Source organism: Lepus europaeus, chromosome 5 (assembly GCF_033115175.1).
Source record: "Lepus europaeus isolate LE1 chromosome 5, mLepTim1.pri, whole genome shotgun sequence".
Taxonomy (NCBI): Eukaryota; Metazoa; Chordata; class Mammalia; order Lagomorpha; family Leporidae; genus Lepus; species Lepus europaeus.
In genome coordinates, this window is record NC_084831.1 from 107,889,681 (window position 1) to 107,907,263 (window position 17,583).

The following is a 17,583-nucleotide window of genomic DNA, read 5'->3' on the forward strand; positions in this document are numbered from 1 at the left end:
AGACATATTAGCAGTTAGCTGAAGAGGAAGTGGAGCAGCTGGGACTTGAACCAGTGTCCATGTGGGATGCAGGTATTGAAGGGAGTCGTTCAATGCATTACGCCAGGAAGTCAACCTCTCCGCCTTCTTCCTGGCTCACCAAGAAGGCATGCTCACTCACTCTTTATGTCTTGATCTTTCCCATACCAACCCAATGTGGGGACTCTATGTTCTCTAAACAGTAAGAAGGAAGCTTCTGTGAAAATAAGCAAACAAAACTGCCCAGTGGGACTGATCACTTGCTGACCCTGGTCCTCTAGGGAAACAAAGTTCCCTGTTCCCAGTAAAATGGGACTGCTCCCAGTGTTAAGCCAGGGAGAAACTCAAATGACTTCCCTTAAAAGGTACTTGAGCACATTTGACAAAAATTTTGTCTTGTTTGGTGAGAAGATGGGGGATCCAAGGAAATCAAGGATAAAAATGAGTGACATCTGAGAAACAGCTTGTCTGAATACTGTCGCGGCCACATCTGTTCCCCTCTCAGCAAATGTGTGAATGCCCGCCGTGCAGGACAGTCATGGAGAGGAACAGATAATACCAGGCTCCTGAAAATACGGCCCACTTTAGGAATCAGGACATTTTACACAGCCGGCATATACCTGGATCCTACGTTTCTATTAGGATAACTCAGTTTTCAGTAAATGTCCATTTCTCAGAATGCTGGGTCCAAGGTGTTCTGTTTCTTGCACACTCAGCCTTACTACCTTCGTATGGAGGCAAGAAAATTACGATACTAGCTAGCGTTTGTTCGCAGAACGTTTTGAAGAATTGGGTTGCTCCTTCTCACCTCCTAATGCAAACAGAAGAAACCCAAGGCGGTAATGGCAGATCCCCTAAGCGGCTCCTATGTACTTGGGCGGCCTCGGGGACCGATACACGGATGTCTCACGGATGGAACGTCTCTAGATGACAACGAAACTCTGAAGTCTAAACTGAAGTAAATCCTTACAGCCAGGGAGGCTTCCCGGATAAACATTGCCTCCCCTCGCGCAGCCCAATCTGCGGGAGTCACACCAGGTTGCGATGATGTCACACTGGCTGGGATGACATTTTACAGCCGGACCCCCTACCGCTACCAGGCACCTTCAAATCACCGCGGAGCCTGCCTTCCGGAGGGGTGGGGGGGGAGTCCGTTCCCCGAGCTCGATCCACGCTGGCTCCCCACGGAGGCCCACCCACTCCCATTGCCATCAATACTATGCCGCCGTCCTAGAGCGGCAACTCTTCCGCACTTCCGCCTCAGTAAGTGTCATGGCGCCGGAGGGTTCCGGCGGGGCGGGGCTGACTGGATAGGGGCGGCCGTTCGGCGCTCCTCTTGTCGGGTCTGGCGACAACGGCGGCTGCGGAGTGAGGGGCCCGGCGGTGGCCCCGGACGGCAGCGGGAGGCCGAGGCGGGAGCGCGCGGGGCTGAGGCGGCGGCGGCGGCGGCGGCGGGAAGGGGCCGGGTGGCGGAGCGGGCGGGAGGCTGAGGAAGCTCCCCCCGCTGGACCGGCACAGGGACGGCTCCGGGGGGCGGGGGCCGGGGCCCGGGCCGGCTTGTGCGGGGGGTATGATGACCCGGCGGCGGGGCCCCGGATCTCGTCTCCTCCGCCGCCTCCCCTCGGCAGCCCCAGCTCGCGGCTGAGAACCAGACACACCGGCGGTGAGTGAGGGCGGACGGGAGGGCGCTCAGGCGGGGAGCGACCTCCTCTCGGCTCCCCGAGGCGGGGCCGGGCCGCCCGCGGGCTCTGCTGGGACGCCCGGCCTGCGGGGGGCGCCTCCGCCGGGTCCCCCAGCCCGGGACCGGGCGCGGGGTCCTGGGCCGCGGTGGGGAGCGGGAGGAGATTGGGTTCCCAGGAAAGTGGGCAGGCTCCCGGGCTGTGTTCGGGGCAACTCCCGCTGCCTCCTGCCCCTTCTTTTCCAGGGCGTGTTGTTGTCCTCAAGTGACGGGGGCCGGTTTTGCCCGGCTGTCGTGGCGGGTTCCCAGCGTGGGGCTTGTGCGTGGTCTGTCACGGCTCTGCGGATCGCCGCGGCTTGGGGGTTTATTTGTGCGGTGTGTGGAGGGGGACGGCGGCGGCGGGGTGGGTGTGGAAGCTTCTCCCTTCTCCCCGCGGATGTTCGGGGAGGTTTGCAATTTGTGGATGCTGGTGGAGCCGACGCGGGACCGGCCCACCTAATGTGTGTCTGTGCAGGGCAGAGCTGGAGGTCTGGCTCAGAGGCAAACTTCGGCCGCCTGTCGCGACTTTGAAAGCGTTAGTTTAAAAAAAAAAAAAAAAAAAAAGGTTGGGAAAACAACTAAAGCTCGCGGGTCAGACGCACGGCGTTCCGGAGTCTGTGGGGGAAGAGTCCTTTTTTTGTGCCTAGCAACCAAGACCTGGGGCTTAGTCTCCGGGCGCGCTGGTCTGAGTCCAGTTTGTTGTGGTGACGAACCTTGAGCAATGGCCTGTGTTTATGCTGGGCGCGCTTTCTTTCCTGTTTGGGGAGGAGAATGAGGGTGTGTGTGTGGGGGGGGGGGGAGCGACGGGCGGGGAGGGCAACCCAAAGCTGCTATAAATCTTAACTCCACTTAACCACTGGTTCAAGTGTAGATAGACTCGTTTTGAGGCAGCCTTAGATGCACTTTGTTGTCTATGGGCGACACTTGGAGAATCCTCAGGATCGCATCAAAATGGTTTCATCTGTGGACTCTGGGATCTGCCCTTTATCTCATCTGTTTCTTAGGAATTTTGATGGAAACAGCAGCCTGGCTTCCTGCTCCTGATGAAGTGGGGTTAAATTAAGTGGCTGATGCTCTCAGCAAAACCTACAATTTTGCTCTTGTTTGTGTAAAGCTATTTTTGATTCTTGGTTTGTAGTTTTGTCTCTATGTGTGAGATTATAGAGAATGCAAATCATTACCAGCTTTTGTTTTTGGTTTTGTTTTCATATGGAAACCTGAAGCTTTCTGTAAAGTATCAAGAAATCTAATAAGTTTTTTTTTTTTTAATAAAAAGATGTGCTTATTTGAAATAGAGAGATGGAGACACAGAGGGAGAGAGATCTTCCACTTGCTGGTTCACTCCCCAGATGGCCCCAACTGCTGGAATTGGCCAGGCTGAAGCCAGAGCCAGGAGGTCCTAGACTCCCACCTGGGTGGCAGAGGCCCAAAGAATTGGGCCATCTTCCTCTGCTTTCCCAGGCACATAGGCAGGGACTTGAATCAGAAGTGGAGCAGCTGGAACTGGAGCAGCTGGAACTGGAGCCTGGTGCCCATATGGGATGCTGGTGCTGCAGGGGTTGGCTTTGCCTGCTAGGCTATAACGCAGGTCCCTCTAATGAGTATTTGAACCTAATCAGTATATTCAACTGATGATTTTGAATCTTTACATCTGATGACCTTTTGTTAGAAAAGACTTATTTATTTATTTGAAAGGCAGAGTTACAAAAGAGGGAGAGAGAGATCTTCCATCTGCTGGTTCACTCTCCAGATGGCTGCAGCAGTCAGGCACTTTAGCAGGGAGCTCAATGGGAAGTGAGCAGCATCCCATGTGGGATGCAGGCTGAGGCATCACCCACTGTGCCACAACAAAGGCCCCTAATTATCTTCAGATTCTGTATTATAATATTGTTGTTATGAAGTATGTCGTTGGCTTCAAGATATTGTTCCTGGCTTGAAGGATATTTTGGTAAAGTACTTGTGGTTGGATGGTTAGAATGGGAGGCAGCCAAGCCAGTAAAGCATCTGAGGAGTAAAATGGTTAGTTTTTTTTTTTTTTTTTTTTAAGATTTATTTGAAAGAGTTACACAGAGAGAGGAGAGGCAGAGAGAGAGAGAGAGAGAGAGAGAGAGGTCTTCCATCCACTGGTTCACTCCCCAATTGGCTGCAGTGGCCGGAGCTGTGCCGATCCAAAGCCAGGAGCTTCTTCTGGGTCTTCCACATGGGTACAGGGGCCCAAGGATGTGGGCCATCTTCTACTGCTTTCCCAGGCCATAGCAGAGAGCTAGATCGGAAGTGGAGCAGCCATATGGGATGCCTGTTCTTCAGGCTAGGCGCTTCAGGCTAGGGCGTTAACCCGCTGCGCCACATCGCTGGCCCCAAATGGTTAGATCTTATAAATGTACAAGCTCTAGTTGTCAAGTAGGTCTTTTGCTGGTGGGATCTTCATGAATAGTTTATCCTATCTCTGAACAAGTTAGTTGTATGGGTTTTTAGAGCTAGTTGATTGGTAATTGGAGATTTTAAGCCATACAAGAGCTCCCTCCTTATAGACAAAAGAAAAAAAATATAGGATAATCTCAAAGTTCACAGTTCTCTTAAAAAATAGAATTCTTTCACTCTGGGGTTTTGTTTATAAGCACAGTTCCATCAGTGGTTTGTTGGTAAAAATTAGTGAGCCAAACTTGCCTTGTAAACTTCTTATATTTGGAACTTGTGCAGCTTGTTAGTTATATGTTATAACTGGCCCTTTTGTAATTTGAAGTAATTTTGCAAATGGGAGCTGCTTGATCTGCCATCTGCCCTTTTATTTTCATTTTCATAACTGTATGACAGCAATCTATATTTTTTAGGTCTTTTTTAAAACTTACTATTATTAGTTCCTTGTCAGTTTCTTCTTACATTTCATGCTGTTCTGAACACGCTATCAAGATCATTTTCCTTCCAGTGCCACTTCACCAATCACTGATTTACTTTTTTAGTTCCTTTTTTGTTCCTGCTTTTTATTTTAGTTGTTGAAACCCAGATCCCAAATGCCTGATGTATTTCTCTCGTGCATAATTTGGCACTTAAAAAATTTACATCCTGTTTTTGTGTTTTTCTGTCTTTTTGTGTGTATGTCATATTTCATTCTATGCTATACACTAGATGAATCCGGTATATTATCACTAAATGAAGAAAAAGTAAAACATCTGGAAATTGTTGAGTGATTTCATTAATCTTCTTATGCTTAAAATAAAACACTAAGAAAAAAATTGCTATGTTCTTGAAACGTAGGGAAATTTCATTGTAGTTCTTTTGGATTTTTTAAGGGCACCTGGTACTGTGCTTTCCCAGAGTGTTTGATGAAAAAGAACTAGAAGACCTGAATTCTTTGCCAGCATTGCTGCTCATTAGCTCTGTGTAAAACTTGTTTGGCCTTTTTGGGCTTCTTTTTCTCATCTCAGAATTAGGGGCTTTTAGAATCTTTCAGGGTCCCTTTTAAGCTGTTAGTGTCCCTATATTTTTTGGCAGTGTTTTCTGCTCTCAGCAAGTGTATTTCCTAACTCTGCACTTTCATTACTTACTTTTCCGTTTTTCCACGTCTCTTGGCATCTCGACAGAGTTCATCTTATTCTCCTGAAGGAGTCTCTTCCATCAGCCAAACCATTGTTAACCTTACTCAAGACCTGTTTTCTTTTGGCCTTTGCTGTCTGATCTGACTAGGGCCCTCTTTAAGTGTTGGTGTTTCCTATTGGTATCTGCTTTGTTAGTCTAACCTTTCCCACATGTCAGAAACTCCTCGGGGTTTATTTCTTTTTATTCTAAACTTTATAGACTTTGTAGACTAGCCTATGCACATACTCTTAACAGTTCCTTTTTACTGAACACAAAGGATCTACTTGTTGTTCTGTTGCTATAGATTCATCATTCCAAATCCAAGATAACTATTGAAAAGTAGCAGAAAATATCCTAGACTAGAAGGAAAGCATCACTTAGCCAGTTTGGTTTAATATTAGAAATTGGTTTAAAAGACTGGAAACCATATAGAATTGTAGAGTTACTCCGGTGGTGGCTAATGCACCTATTCCACTCTGTTTTTGCAATACCAGTTGGGGAACTGGCTTGTCACAAGTTCCATATGAAGGAAGGAAATACTGCAGGAAAGGGGTGGGGAACTTCGATTCAAATGGTGCCTTAGAGTTTCAAGCTTGCTTTTTCTTTTGTATTACTATATATAGGACACTGTGTGTGTGTATGTGTGTGTGTACTCTTGCAGACAAGAGACTATAATTTACATCTCTTCCATTTCTCTAATTTAGTCAGAATGACTTCTGAGATCCTCTTAAATTTATACATGAAGAGCTAGTCATTTTATGGTCATTCATTCTAGCAGACATTTGGCACATGCTATATGCCAGCCATTGCAATAGATGTTAGTGATAAAAAAACAAACAGCTATGACACCCAACTCTGCCACTGAGGATTGTCCTTATGGACCTTGCAGTTTAGAAATTTTATTAAGTAATTATAAATGGTCATACTTATCATAAAATTCAGAGAAGCCTACAAATCAGCATGTGATCTGGCCCTTGCCTGCCTCTTTGAGTGCAACATCTACTACTTTCCGTTGCTGTGTTCCATAGTTCTTCTTCGGGGTGGGGGTGGGGGGCAAGAATGGTCTGGTATTTATGCTGCTGTTTTTCACTGGAATGGCTTTTTTTTTTTTTTTAATATTTATTTATTTACTTGATAGGCAGGGTTATAGAGAGAAGGAGAGACAGAGAGGAAGGTCTTCCATCCGCTGATTCACTCCCCAAATGGCTGCAATGGCTGGAGCTGGGCTGATTTGAAGCCAGGTACCAGGAGCTTCTTCTGGGTCTCCCACGTGGTTGCAGGGGCCTGGGCACTTGGGCCATCTTCCACTGCTTTCCCAGACCATCAGCAGGGAGCTTGGATCAGAAGTAGAGCAGTTAGGACTTGAACTGGCACCCATACGGGATGCTGGCATTGCAGGCAGAGGGTTAACTTACTGTATCACAATGTGGCCCCCCACTGGAATGGCTTTTTTGTCAATTAGGTCTCAGTTTAAATGCCACCACCTCACTGGGTCTCCCCTCATTATCATGTCATTGTGTTTTGTTTACTTCATAGCGCTTATTAGCTGCTGTTTTCTTGGGTGTGTGTGTCTGTTTCTAGTAGAATGTAAACTCTTAGGAGATAAGATATCTTGTCCATCTTGGACACTGCTGTTATCTCTTGTGTCTAGAATAGTCCCTGGCAGACATAGTAGATACTCAATATATGTTTGTTAAATGAATAAGTGAAATAAACAAGTCCGAGTGTGGTAGGTACAGAGAAGTATTAAAGTATGTTATAGGAATGTTTACTAGGGAGCCTAACTTAATATGAAGTGGATTGGGGAAGGTTTTTCTGAGAATATTTGTTAGCCTAAGGCTGCTAAATAATGTAACTCGAGGAAAATAGTTTCTCTCTTATGTAACAGCCTGAAATCAGGGTTCCAGGTGGAAGCCAGCATTCCAGGTTGGCAGGCAGTTCTGCTCTACATGATTGTTCTGGGATTCACATTCCTTCCATCAGGTTGCATTGCCATCCCATGGGTATTGTCTCATGGTGGAAGCTGGGTCTCCATGGTTACCTGCTAGTGCAAAGGGAAGTAAGAAAGGTGTCCCATTGGGTGTGTGTGTGTATGGGGGGGGGGGACTGGAAACATAGTTTAGGCATGTATTGAAGTGGAGAGTAGATTTTGGTACAAACCAGAAGCCTCTGCCACATTGAACAAGTGAGTTTTAAGTGGAGACTAGAAGGATAGTATGAGCAGAAGTTAGGAAAAGAAAAGACCATGAGGGGAAAATGAAGTTCAGAAGTTTGGAGGAACTAGGACAGGAGAAAGGAAAGCCTATTTTGGAAGCCAGAGGAATTTACTAGTAATGGAAGAGAGTGCCTGGGGAAAAGAGCAGATGAAACAAGACTACAAAAGTAATCATAGTTCAGATCTTGTACAAAGCCTGGTAATCCAAATTAGAGCTTTAGGGCTTTATCCTTAGGTTTTGAGGAGATGGATATATACGTGTGTATGTGTGTGCATTTTTAAAAGAAATGTTCATTTTTGAAAGTGTCACTTGCAGGTGAAGAATGGAGCTTAGAAAGGGAGCTTGGGAGTATAACTGGGGAAGACCACTTGGACTGTTAAGTAAGTGGTTTAGAATTGTGCAGCAAGAAGAGAGAAACTATGTGGAGCAGAGAAATATTTAAGTGTTCTGGTGAAAGAATTTTCTTCCCAGACTCGTCTTGCTTTATTTTTGTAAAACATATAGGCCGGCGCCGCGGCTCACTAGGCTAATCCTCCGCCTTGTGGCGCCGGCACACTGGGTTCTAGTCCCGGTCGGGGCACCGGATTCTGTCCCAGTTGCCCCTCTTCCAGGCCAGCTCTTTACTGTGGCCAGGGAGTGCAGTGGAGGATGGCTCAAGTGCTTGGGCCCTACACCCCATGGGAGACCAGGAGAAGCACCTGGCTCCTGGCTTCGGATCAGCGCGGTGTGCGGGCCGCAGCGCGCCAGTCATTGGAGGGTGAACCAACGGCAAAAAGGAGGACCTTTCTCTCTGTCTCTCTCACTGTCCACTCTGCCTGTCAAAAAAAAATATATATATATACTCTTATTCTGTATATCTAGTGTAAAAATATTCTTTATATGTAATAGGTTGTGGTTGAATCTTCAAAAAGTTCATGAAAAATGTGTATTATGAAAAACTATACAAGGATTTCAAAATTTTTTTGTATCAAAGCAAACTTTTCTTTTTAATTCTTTTTATTTATTTGAAAGGCAGAGCAACAGAGAAGAGGGAGAAACAGAGAGTGATCTTCCATCTGCTGGTTCATTTTCCAATTGCTGCAACAGCCAGGTCTGGGCCAGGCCAGAGCCAGGAGCTGGGAACTCCATCCTGGTCTTCCTCGTGGGTAGCAGGGGCCCAAGTAGTTGGGTCATCTTCCTTTACTTTTCCAGGCACATCAGCAGGAAAGCAGGATTGGAAGCAAGGTAGCAGGCGCTAGAAGCAGTACTCCAATATGGAATGGTGGAATGCTACCAATGCCTGCCCCTTCTAATTGTATTTCCTACAGACTTTTTGAAATATCCCTGAATAAACATTTGTGTACATGTCAGCTGAGGGCAAGTATTTGAGGAAGAAATCAATGTCCAGTACTGATTTGAGGTTATTTAGATCACTAGTTGTTAAATTGTATCAAAGAGGCAAATACAGACAAGGAACTAAAAGCAACAGAAATTTCTTATTGTTGTGTTGAGGAAACTATGGAAGTTATGAGGACTAAGAATGAAGCATTGAAAAATTATTACCTTGATTATCACACCCAGCTGTTCCACTCGGGTTATGATATTTTAATTCTTTTGTGGTAAGATTATCAATGTCTAGGGCTTATAACTGTAATAAGATTATCTACCCCTAAGGCACTCACTATATGATGTGACCCTGCCACGGGGCTGGGAAAGCTGTGAAATATGATTATTTTTGAAAGCCTTGTACTTAGCAAGACTCAATTCTTTAAAAAAAAAAAAAAAAAAAGTGTTGGGGCTGGCACTGTCGTAGCAGGCAAAACCGCCACTTTCAGTGCCGGCATCCCATAATGGGTGCAAGTTTGAGTCCCAGCTTCTCCACTTCTGATCCAGCTGTCTGCTATGGTCTGGGAAAGGCTCAAGACCTTGGGACCCTGCACCCACGTGGGAGACCCAGAAGAAGCTCCTGGCTCCTGGCTTTGGATCAGCCTAGCTCCTGCCATTGCAGCCATTTGGGGAGTGAACCAGCAGGTGGAAGACCTCTCTCTTTCTCTCTGCCTCTGCCTCTCTAACTCTTTCAAATAAATAAAAAATAAATATTAAAAAAATAAGTAAGTATTAATAGCCTTTTGCTTATAAGTTCTAGTTTGGGATTAATGCAGTTTGAAAATTTGTCATTATATTGATAATGTTAAGTTCTTGAAATGAAGAGACTTCCTTCATTGCTTGAGTTAAGAGGTGCCACAATTTCAGGAAGTCAGAAGTGACTTTTAGTTTATTGGGAACTATTCACATGTGATTTGAAAATATTTGTAATTTCCTTTTTTTTTTTTTAAGGATTTATTTATTTATTTGACAGAGTTACACAGAGAGAGGAGAGGCGGGGGTGGGGGTGGGGGTGTCTTTCATCCGATGGTTCACTCCCCAATTGGCCACAACTGCTGGAGCTGCGCCGATCTGGAGCCAGGAGCTTCTTCTGGGTCTCCCACGTGGGTGCAGGAGCCCAAGGACTTGGGCCATCTTCTGCTGCTTTCCCAGGCCATAGCAGAGAGCTGGATAGGAAGTGGAGCAGCCGGGACTCGAACTGGCATCCATATGGGATGCTGGAGCTTCAGGCCAGGGCGTTAACCAACTGTGCCAGAGTGTCGGCTCCTGTAATTTTCTTAACTGAGTCTGATACATAGTCAGTTTTCCACAAATGTAAATTCTGTTCCATATTTTTGTTTGAGAGATTCACTGAGGAAGATAATTGCCTTCTACTTTGCCAAAGGAAAATTTTGTGGAATATAGTATCTTCATCCTCTGTTTAAATACTACATTTTTGAGTTGAATTTCAGAGTGGATTATAAATAAGAATCTGGGGGCTGGTGCTGTGGTGTAGCAGGTAGAGCTGCCATTTGCAGTGCCAGCATCCCATATGAGTGCTAGTTTGAGTCCTGGCTGCTCCACTTCTGATCCAACTCTCTGCAATGGGCTGAGAAAGCAGCGGAGAATGTCCCAGGTCCTTGGGCCCCTGCACCCGGGTGAGGCATCCGGAGGAGGCTTCTAGCTCCTGGCTCAGCTCTAGCTGTTGCCTCCATCTGGGGGGTAAACCAGCAGATGGAGGACTCTGTCTGTCTCTCTCTAGCTTTGCCTTTCAAATAAAATAAATAAATAAATCTTTTTAAAAAATCTGTTGATTTTTCTAGGCTGTTTTGATTCTGTGTTTTCTTTCTTCCTTCTGTTAATTGAAATCAGGATGTCTCAGCCATATTGTAAAAGTCTTGGTAGTCTTTTACCATGGGAAAAGTCAGTGAAATTCTGGATTGTTCTTTCCTCTTAGGTGGATTAAGTTTATTTTTATGAGTAACAGTGTATTTGTATACCAAAACATTCTGAAAAATGTTCTAGGACTTGTGCTTTTTGTAGTTTCCAATGTGAAGATTTTAGATTTAGTATTTTGCTTATTGGATAAAAAGTTGGCAATGATATTACTCTGTTAAATGTAATATTTTAGTTTTTTAAAAAGATTTATTTATTTGAAAAGAAAGACAGAGAAAAAGAGATCTTCCACTTGTTGGTTCCCTTCCCAAATGGCTGCAATGGCCAGGCCAAGGCTGGAGCCAAGAACCTTAAATTGCACCTATGTCTCCCAACCTGGGTGGCAGGAACCCAAGTATTGGGGCCATTTTCTGCTGTTTTTCCAGATGCATTAGCAGGAAGCTGAAAGGGAACCTGAACTGGTACTCTGATTTGGGATGCTGACATTGCAAGTGGCAACTTAACTTACTGTGCCACAATGCTGACCCCAAATGCATTTTTTTTTAAAAGATTTTATTTATTTATATGACAGGTAAAGTTACAGACCGTGTGAGAGAGAGAAACAGAGAGAAAGGTCTTCCTTCCGTTGGTTCACTCCCCAAATGGCCGCAATGGCTGGAGCTGTGCTGATCCGAAGCCAGGAGCTTCTTTCTGGTCTCCCATGCGGGTGCAGGGGCCCAGGGACCTGGGCTATCCTCCACTGCTATCTCAGGCCACAGCAGAGAGCTGGACAGAAAGAGGAGCAGCCGGGACTAGAACCGGCGCCCATATGGGATGCGGGCACAGCAGGCAGAGAATCAACCTACTGCGCCACCGTGCTGGCCCCTCCCCCCCAAATGCATTTTAAAGATTTTTTTTAAACAATAATGTTAAAATATATATACAAAATAAAGATTGTTATTTGAAAGAGTTACAGAGAGAGGGAGGGGGAGAGAGAGAAACAGACAGAGAATCTTGCATCCACTGGTTCCCTCCCCAGATGGCCACAACAACCAGGACTGAACCAGGCCGAAGCCAGGAGCCAGGAACTTCTGCGCCTCCCGTGGGGGTGCAGAGTTTCAAGCACTTGGGCCATCTTCTGCTTTCCCAGGCATATTAGCAGGGATCTGGATTGGAAGTGGAGCAGCCAAGACTCAGACCGTAGCCCATATGGGATGCTGGCACTGCAGTTAAAATGTTAAGCCATAGTGCCAACCCCCAAATACAATATTTTAAGAGCATGTAGTTATAAACATAATTTTAAAACTTGGTACCATATTTCATGAATTCAGTATTATTACTGTATAACCACTCATTCCTAAATACTTGCTGCAGACTGCAACAGATATAGAAAACAAATTTAGTAAAGTTGTTTTCTTTTGTTGTTTAGCAGTTTGGTACAACTTTTTTTTTTAAGATTGATTTATTTGAAAGGCAGAGATACAGAGAGAGGAAGATCTTCCATCTGCTGGTTCATTCCCCTAATGACTGCCGTGGCCAAGGCTTGGCCAGGATGAAGCCAGGAGCTTCATCCCCGTCTCCCAGATGGGTGCAGGGACCGAAGTACTTGGACCATCTTCCACTGCTTCCCAGGCATATTAGTAGGGGCTGGATTGGAAGTGGAGCAGCCAGGACTCTAACCTGGCCCGTATTAGATGCCAGTATGACAGGCGGTAGCTTAACCGGCTACACCACAACACTGGCCCCAGTTTGTTACAATTTTAAGATAGCAAGAGATGCTTTTGCATGTATTTTATTTTTTTGCATATATTTTAATAGATAAATGTTGTAAAAGAGCTACTTGTTTTCAGTTTTTTCTTGTATTTGCCATTATGTCATAGGTAGCACAAGATAATTTGTGAATTTGTAGCCTCACATTTAAATTACACAGACTTTAGCTTTTTTTTTTTTTATTTGACAGAGTTATAGATAGTGAGAAAGAGAGAGACAGAGAGGAAGGTCTTCCTTCTGTTGGTTCACTCCCCTAATGGCCGCCATGGCCGGTGCTGCGCCAATCCGAAGCCAGGAGCCAGGTGCCTCTTCCTGGTCTTCCATGCAGCTGCAGGGGCCCAAGCACCTGGGCCATCCTTCGCTGCCCTCCCGGGCCACAGCAGAGAGCTGGCCTGGAAGAAGAGCAACCGGGACTAGAACCCGGTACCCATATGGGATGCCAGAGCCGCAGGCAGAGGATTAACCAAGTGAGCCATGGCGCCGACCCCCTAGCATTTTTTTTTTTTTAAGATTTATTTATTTTTTATTTGAAAGAGTTAGAGACAGAGAGAGAGAGAAGGAGAGGAAGAGGGAGGGAGAAAGATTGTTTCTATCCGCTGGTTCACTTCTCAGATGGCCACAATGGCCAGTGCTGGACCAGGCTGAAATCAGGAGCCAGGAGCTTCAGCTGGGTCTCTCATGTGAGTAACAGGGGGCCAAACACTTGGCCCATCTTCCGCTGCTTTTCCCAGGCCATTAGCAGGGAGCTGGATTGGAAGCAGAACAGTTGGGACATGAACTAGTGCCCATATATGATGCTGGCATAGCAGGCAGTGTCTTTACAATGCTGGTCCCTGACTTCAGCTTTTAATTTATCCTTTTTTTTCCCTCAAGGTTCATATAAATTATGGAAATTGTTGCTTTAGGTAAACCATATACCTGTTAGATATTGAAAGCTGAGAATTGTTCTTTTCAGTTTACTGGTCGAGTTAGTTTTTAGTCATATTCAGGCACAAAGAAATGTACACATTGCTTTTCTTTTTTAAGGATTTATTATTTATTTGAGTCAGAGCTACAGCGAGGAGGGAGAGACAGTGATATCTTCCATTCTGCTGTTTCACTCCCAAGGGGCCACAATGGCCAGGACTGAGACAGGCCTAACCCAGGAGCTACATCTAGGTCTCCCACGTTGTGCCAGGGACCCAAGGACCTGGGCCATCTTCCGTTGCTTTTCCAGGCCATTAACAGGAAGCTGGATTTGAAGTGGCACAGCCAGGGCATGAACTGGTGCCCATATGGGATGCTGGCATCACAGATGGCAGCTTTTACCCGTTATGCCACAGTGCTGGCCCCCACACATTGCTTTTTGATGTTCTGTCACATCCTTAGTCACATTTCATCATTCCTCTATAGTTGTGTATGTTTATTTTATGGCTAGTAATATACTATATGGATTGGAGTGGTGTCTTCTGTCAGTATCTCAAGGATCACACAAGCAAAGGGCAAAACATTTAAAACATAAACAAAAAACAAAAGCCAAGCTTTTGCAAATACTGCAGTTTAATTTTGAGTGGTAGAGAGTTCTTAGTAGATACTGAGATTTGTAGACAGGGATCATTATCCAACTGCATTAACTTTTAGTTAACCTTCAAGTATATGAAAGGAACTACTTATGAAGAAAAGAGGTTTATTTCAGCTTACAGCTTTGGAAGTTTACAGAACAACTCAGGATCGTCCCATAGGTTTTCACATCTGGTAAGGTGAGAGGGTAGCAGAAGGATGATCACGTGGTGAGGCGGGAAGCTGAGAGATGGCACACTCTTCATCTTACCTCTGTGTGGTCTTTCCCACTTAGTGCCCCATTCTAGCAGTCTATCCAATCCTATCCCTTCCCAAAGGTCCCACCTTCAAACACTATGATCAGATCAAAACCCACCCTAACCATCAACCATTTACATTAATCTATTCACTGTTGTAAGACGACTTTGGAATTTAAACATCTGCATGCAACTGAGGATCCAAATCCTGTTTAAATTGTAACACCAACAAATACTGTCTATTGCCAGAGTGTATGGTAGGCTTTAGTGATCCAAGTGAAGAACAAGGTGAGATGGTACCTGTCCTCGTGGAATTTGAACTGTAGCAAGGAATATGGCATTAAATACACAATTTCAAGTTATAGGAGACAAATAGGCTGCTGTGAGAATGCATGAGAGTGGTTGTAGGGAGTATGGCAGAAGTGTTGGGGAACAGTTTTCACAGCAGGAAGTCTTCCACACGTTCAGAGGATTTGGAGGTAAGAGATGATGGAGTGGCCTTCTAAGAACTAAAGAAAGGGCAGTGTGGCTGCAGTGAAGAAATCAAAGTGAGGGATGTTGGATGGCAGCCAGCAGACTTTTTTTTTTTTTTTTTTTAAATCAGAGACCTGGAGTGGCCAGGAGAGTGGATCCAAGAGAGGCAATAAAGCAGATGTTGGAGAGCTTTTCAGTACAGGGTGAGGGTTTGGGGCTTTCTTAACAAAGCAGTGGAAAACCTTGAGGAAAGGCAAAGAGAGGTGGTTAAGAAGATAGAACAGTTAACTCATTTGTATAGTTTAAAAACAAAGAGACCCTGTGTGTATTTCACTTTGGACTAGAAGGTATAGTAGGCATGGAGATACATAGGTGATTTGAAATATACTTAGGAGATAAAATTGATAAGATATAGAATATATGTAGAGGAATGAACCAGGGTAATTAATGTATGCCAGGGACTACCGCTTTACAAATATTAAATTGTTTCATGCTTAAAAAACCCATGAGGTAGATATTGCTGTCACCATGTATAGATGAGGAAACTGAGGCTCGTTGCCTCCCTGAGTTTTGGCTTGAGCTGTTGGCTATATAATGGCATCTCATCATTGAGTAGAGGCTCATAAATTTAATTTTGGAGATGCTAAATTTGAAGTGTCTGTAAGATAGTCAAGTTGCAGTATCAAAGTGTGCATTTGAATATAGAGTTTGGAGTTCAAAAGAGAGATGTGTGGGTTAGAGATAAATTTTAGAGTCTCTTGCAGATGACCAATCCTGGGGACTAGTTATTGAAAAGGGGACAAGTGTAGAGGAAGGGGGTGGGGATTCATATAGAATCCCAAGTCCTATGAAGGTCAGATGATTCAGAATGGAGAATGGCTTGTGTGCTAGGTCGCATGTTTGGACTTTATTCTGAAAAGATACCTTTGATTTTGTCTGGACTTTATTGAACTTGAAGTTACTGTGGGATACTTAGGGACAGAAAGCTTGACTGTTCTCTCTCTTCTATAGTTTTCTAATAACTTTCCTCTGTTCTTCAGGCGATCTCTCCAGCTTTCTCAGCATCCTCATTACTTTATTCTGGTCAGCTTATTGACAGTCCTCTTCAAATGTATGAGGCAGAGCTGAACCCTATTTTATGTATGACCTGAGCAGAGTGGATAACTTCACTTTCCTGAGTATAGGTTAAGATTGAATTAGCTTCTAAGAAGAAGGAAATGTTATTACATGTTTCTTTCATCAATTACAAGTGTTTTTGATAATAAGCTGCTGCTCGTATCTCTTACCCTTGTGGTTTCATTTTTCCTTTCTTTCAATGTAGGTATGGCATCACAGCTGCAGGTGTTTTCCCCCCCATCAGTGTCGTCGAGTGCCTTCTGCAGTGCGAAGAAACTGAAAATAGAGCCCTCTGGCTGGGATGTTTCAGGACAGAGCAGCAACGACAAATATTATACCCACAGCAAAACCCTCCCAGCCACACAAGGACAAGCCAACTCCTCTCACCAGGTAGCAAATTTCAACATCCCTGCTTACGACCAAGGTCTCCTGCTCCCAGCCCCTGCAGTGGAGCATATTGTTGTAACAGCTGCTGATAGCTCAGCTAGTGCTGCTACATCAACCTTCCAAAGCAGCCAGACCCTGACTCACAGAGGCAACGTTACTTTGCTTGAGCCATATCAAAAATGTGGATTGAAAAGAAAAAGTGAGGAAGTTGACAGCAACGGTAGCGTGCAGATCATAGAAGAACATCCCCCTCTCATGCTGCAAAACAGGACTGTGGTGGGTGCTGCTGCCACGACCACCACTGTGACCACAAAGAGTAGCAGTTCCAGCGGAGAAGGGGATTACCAACTGGTCCAGCATGAGATCCTTTGCTCTATGACCAACAGCTATGAAGTCTTGGAGTTCCTAGGCCGGGGGACATTTGGACAGGTAGCTAAATGCTGGAAGCGGAGCACGAAGGAAATTGTGGCTATTAAAATCTTGAAGAATCATCCCTCGTATGCCAGACAAGGACAGATTGAAGTGAGCATTCTTTCCCGCCTAAGCAGTGAAAATGCTGATGAGTATAATTTTGTCCGTTCTTATGAGTGCTTTCAACATAAGAATCACACCTGCCTTGTTTTTGAGATGTTGGAGCAGAACTTATATGATTTTCTAAAGCAGAACAAGTTTAGCCCACTGCCACTCAAGTACATCAGACCAATCTTGCAGCAGGTGGCCACAGCCTTGATGAAGCTCAAGAGCCTTGGTTTGATTCACGCTGACCTTAAGCCTGAAAACATAATGCTGGTTGATCCAGTTCGCCAACCCTACCGAGTGAAGGTCATTGACTTTGGTTCTGCCAGTCACGTTTCCAAAGCTGTGTGCTCAACCTACTTACAGTCACGTTACTACAGGCAAGTGGTAAATTATAAAAACCATATTTTATGTGAGAGATCTGTTCTTATATTTAACATGTTACCTAGAGCTACATATAACAATGAATTAATTTATTTACAGATCCTGAGATAAAAACAGTGTTTTAGCTAATTTCATTTGTGTGACATTCCTTTATGTAGCATTATCTTATTTCTGAAATTTTACTTAGCACTAGAAAATGCTAACTCAATGTGATTTTGAAGGCTAGTTGAATTATACTAGCATCTGGGTTATTCTTTAATAGCATTATCCTTAGTTTTCACATTTTAAAAATGTTTAAGTGTTACGTATTTGTAATGAATTTAGGCATATGCTGCTGTTTTTTTTGCCTAGCCTCTCTTATTGGCAAATAAACTGCCTTGGGTGTAACTTGATG

At 44.7% G+C, this 17,583-nt stretch overlaps 1 protein-coding gene across 7 annotated transcripts in view; it reads left to right on the forward strand.

Annotated features, from left to right (window-relative positions):
• Window positions 1-1,524: 1,524 nt before the first annotated feature.
• HIPK1 (homeodomain interacting protein kinase 1) overlaps window positions 1,525-17,583 on the forward strand; it is a 251,253-nt gene continuing 235,194 nt past the window's right edge. For 3 of the 7 annotated variants that reach the window (XM_062192006.1, XM_062192010.1, XM_062192009.1), the window contains exons 1-2: window positions 1,526-1,681; window positions 16,108-17,185. In XM_062192006.1, coding sequence (XP_062047990.1) covers window positions 16,110-17,185 — 1,076 coding nt within the window. In that variant the 5' untranslated portion in view covers window positions 1,526-1,681; window positions 16,108-16,109. Of the gene's footprint in view, window positions 1,682-16,107; window positions 17,186-17,583 lie in introns of all 7 variants that reach the window. The other 4 variants (XM_062192012.1, XM_062192008.1, XM_062192011.1 and 1 more) reach the window with 2 other exon arrangements.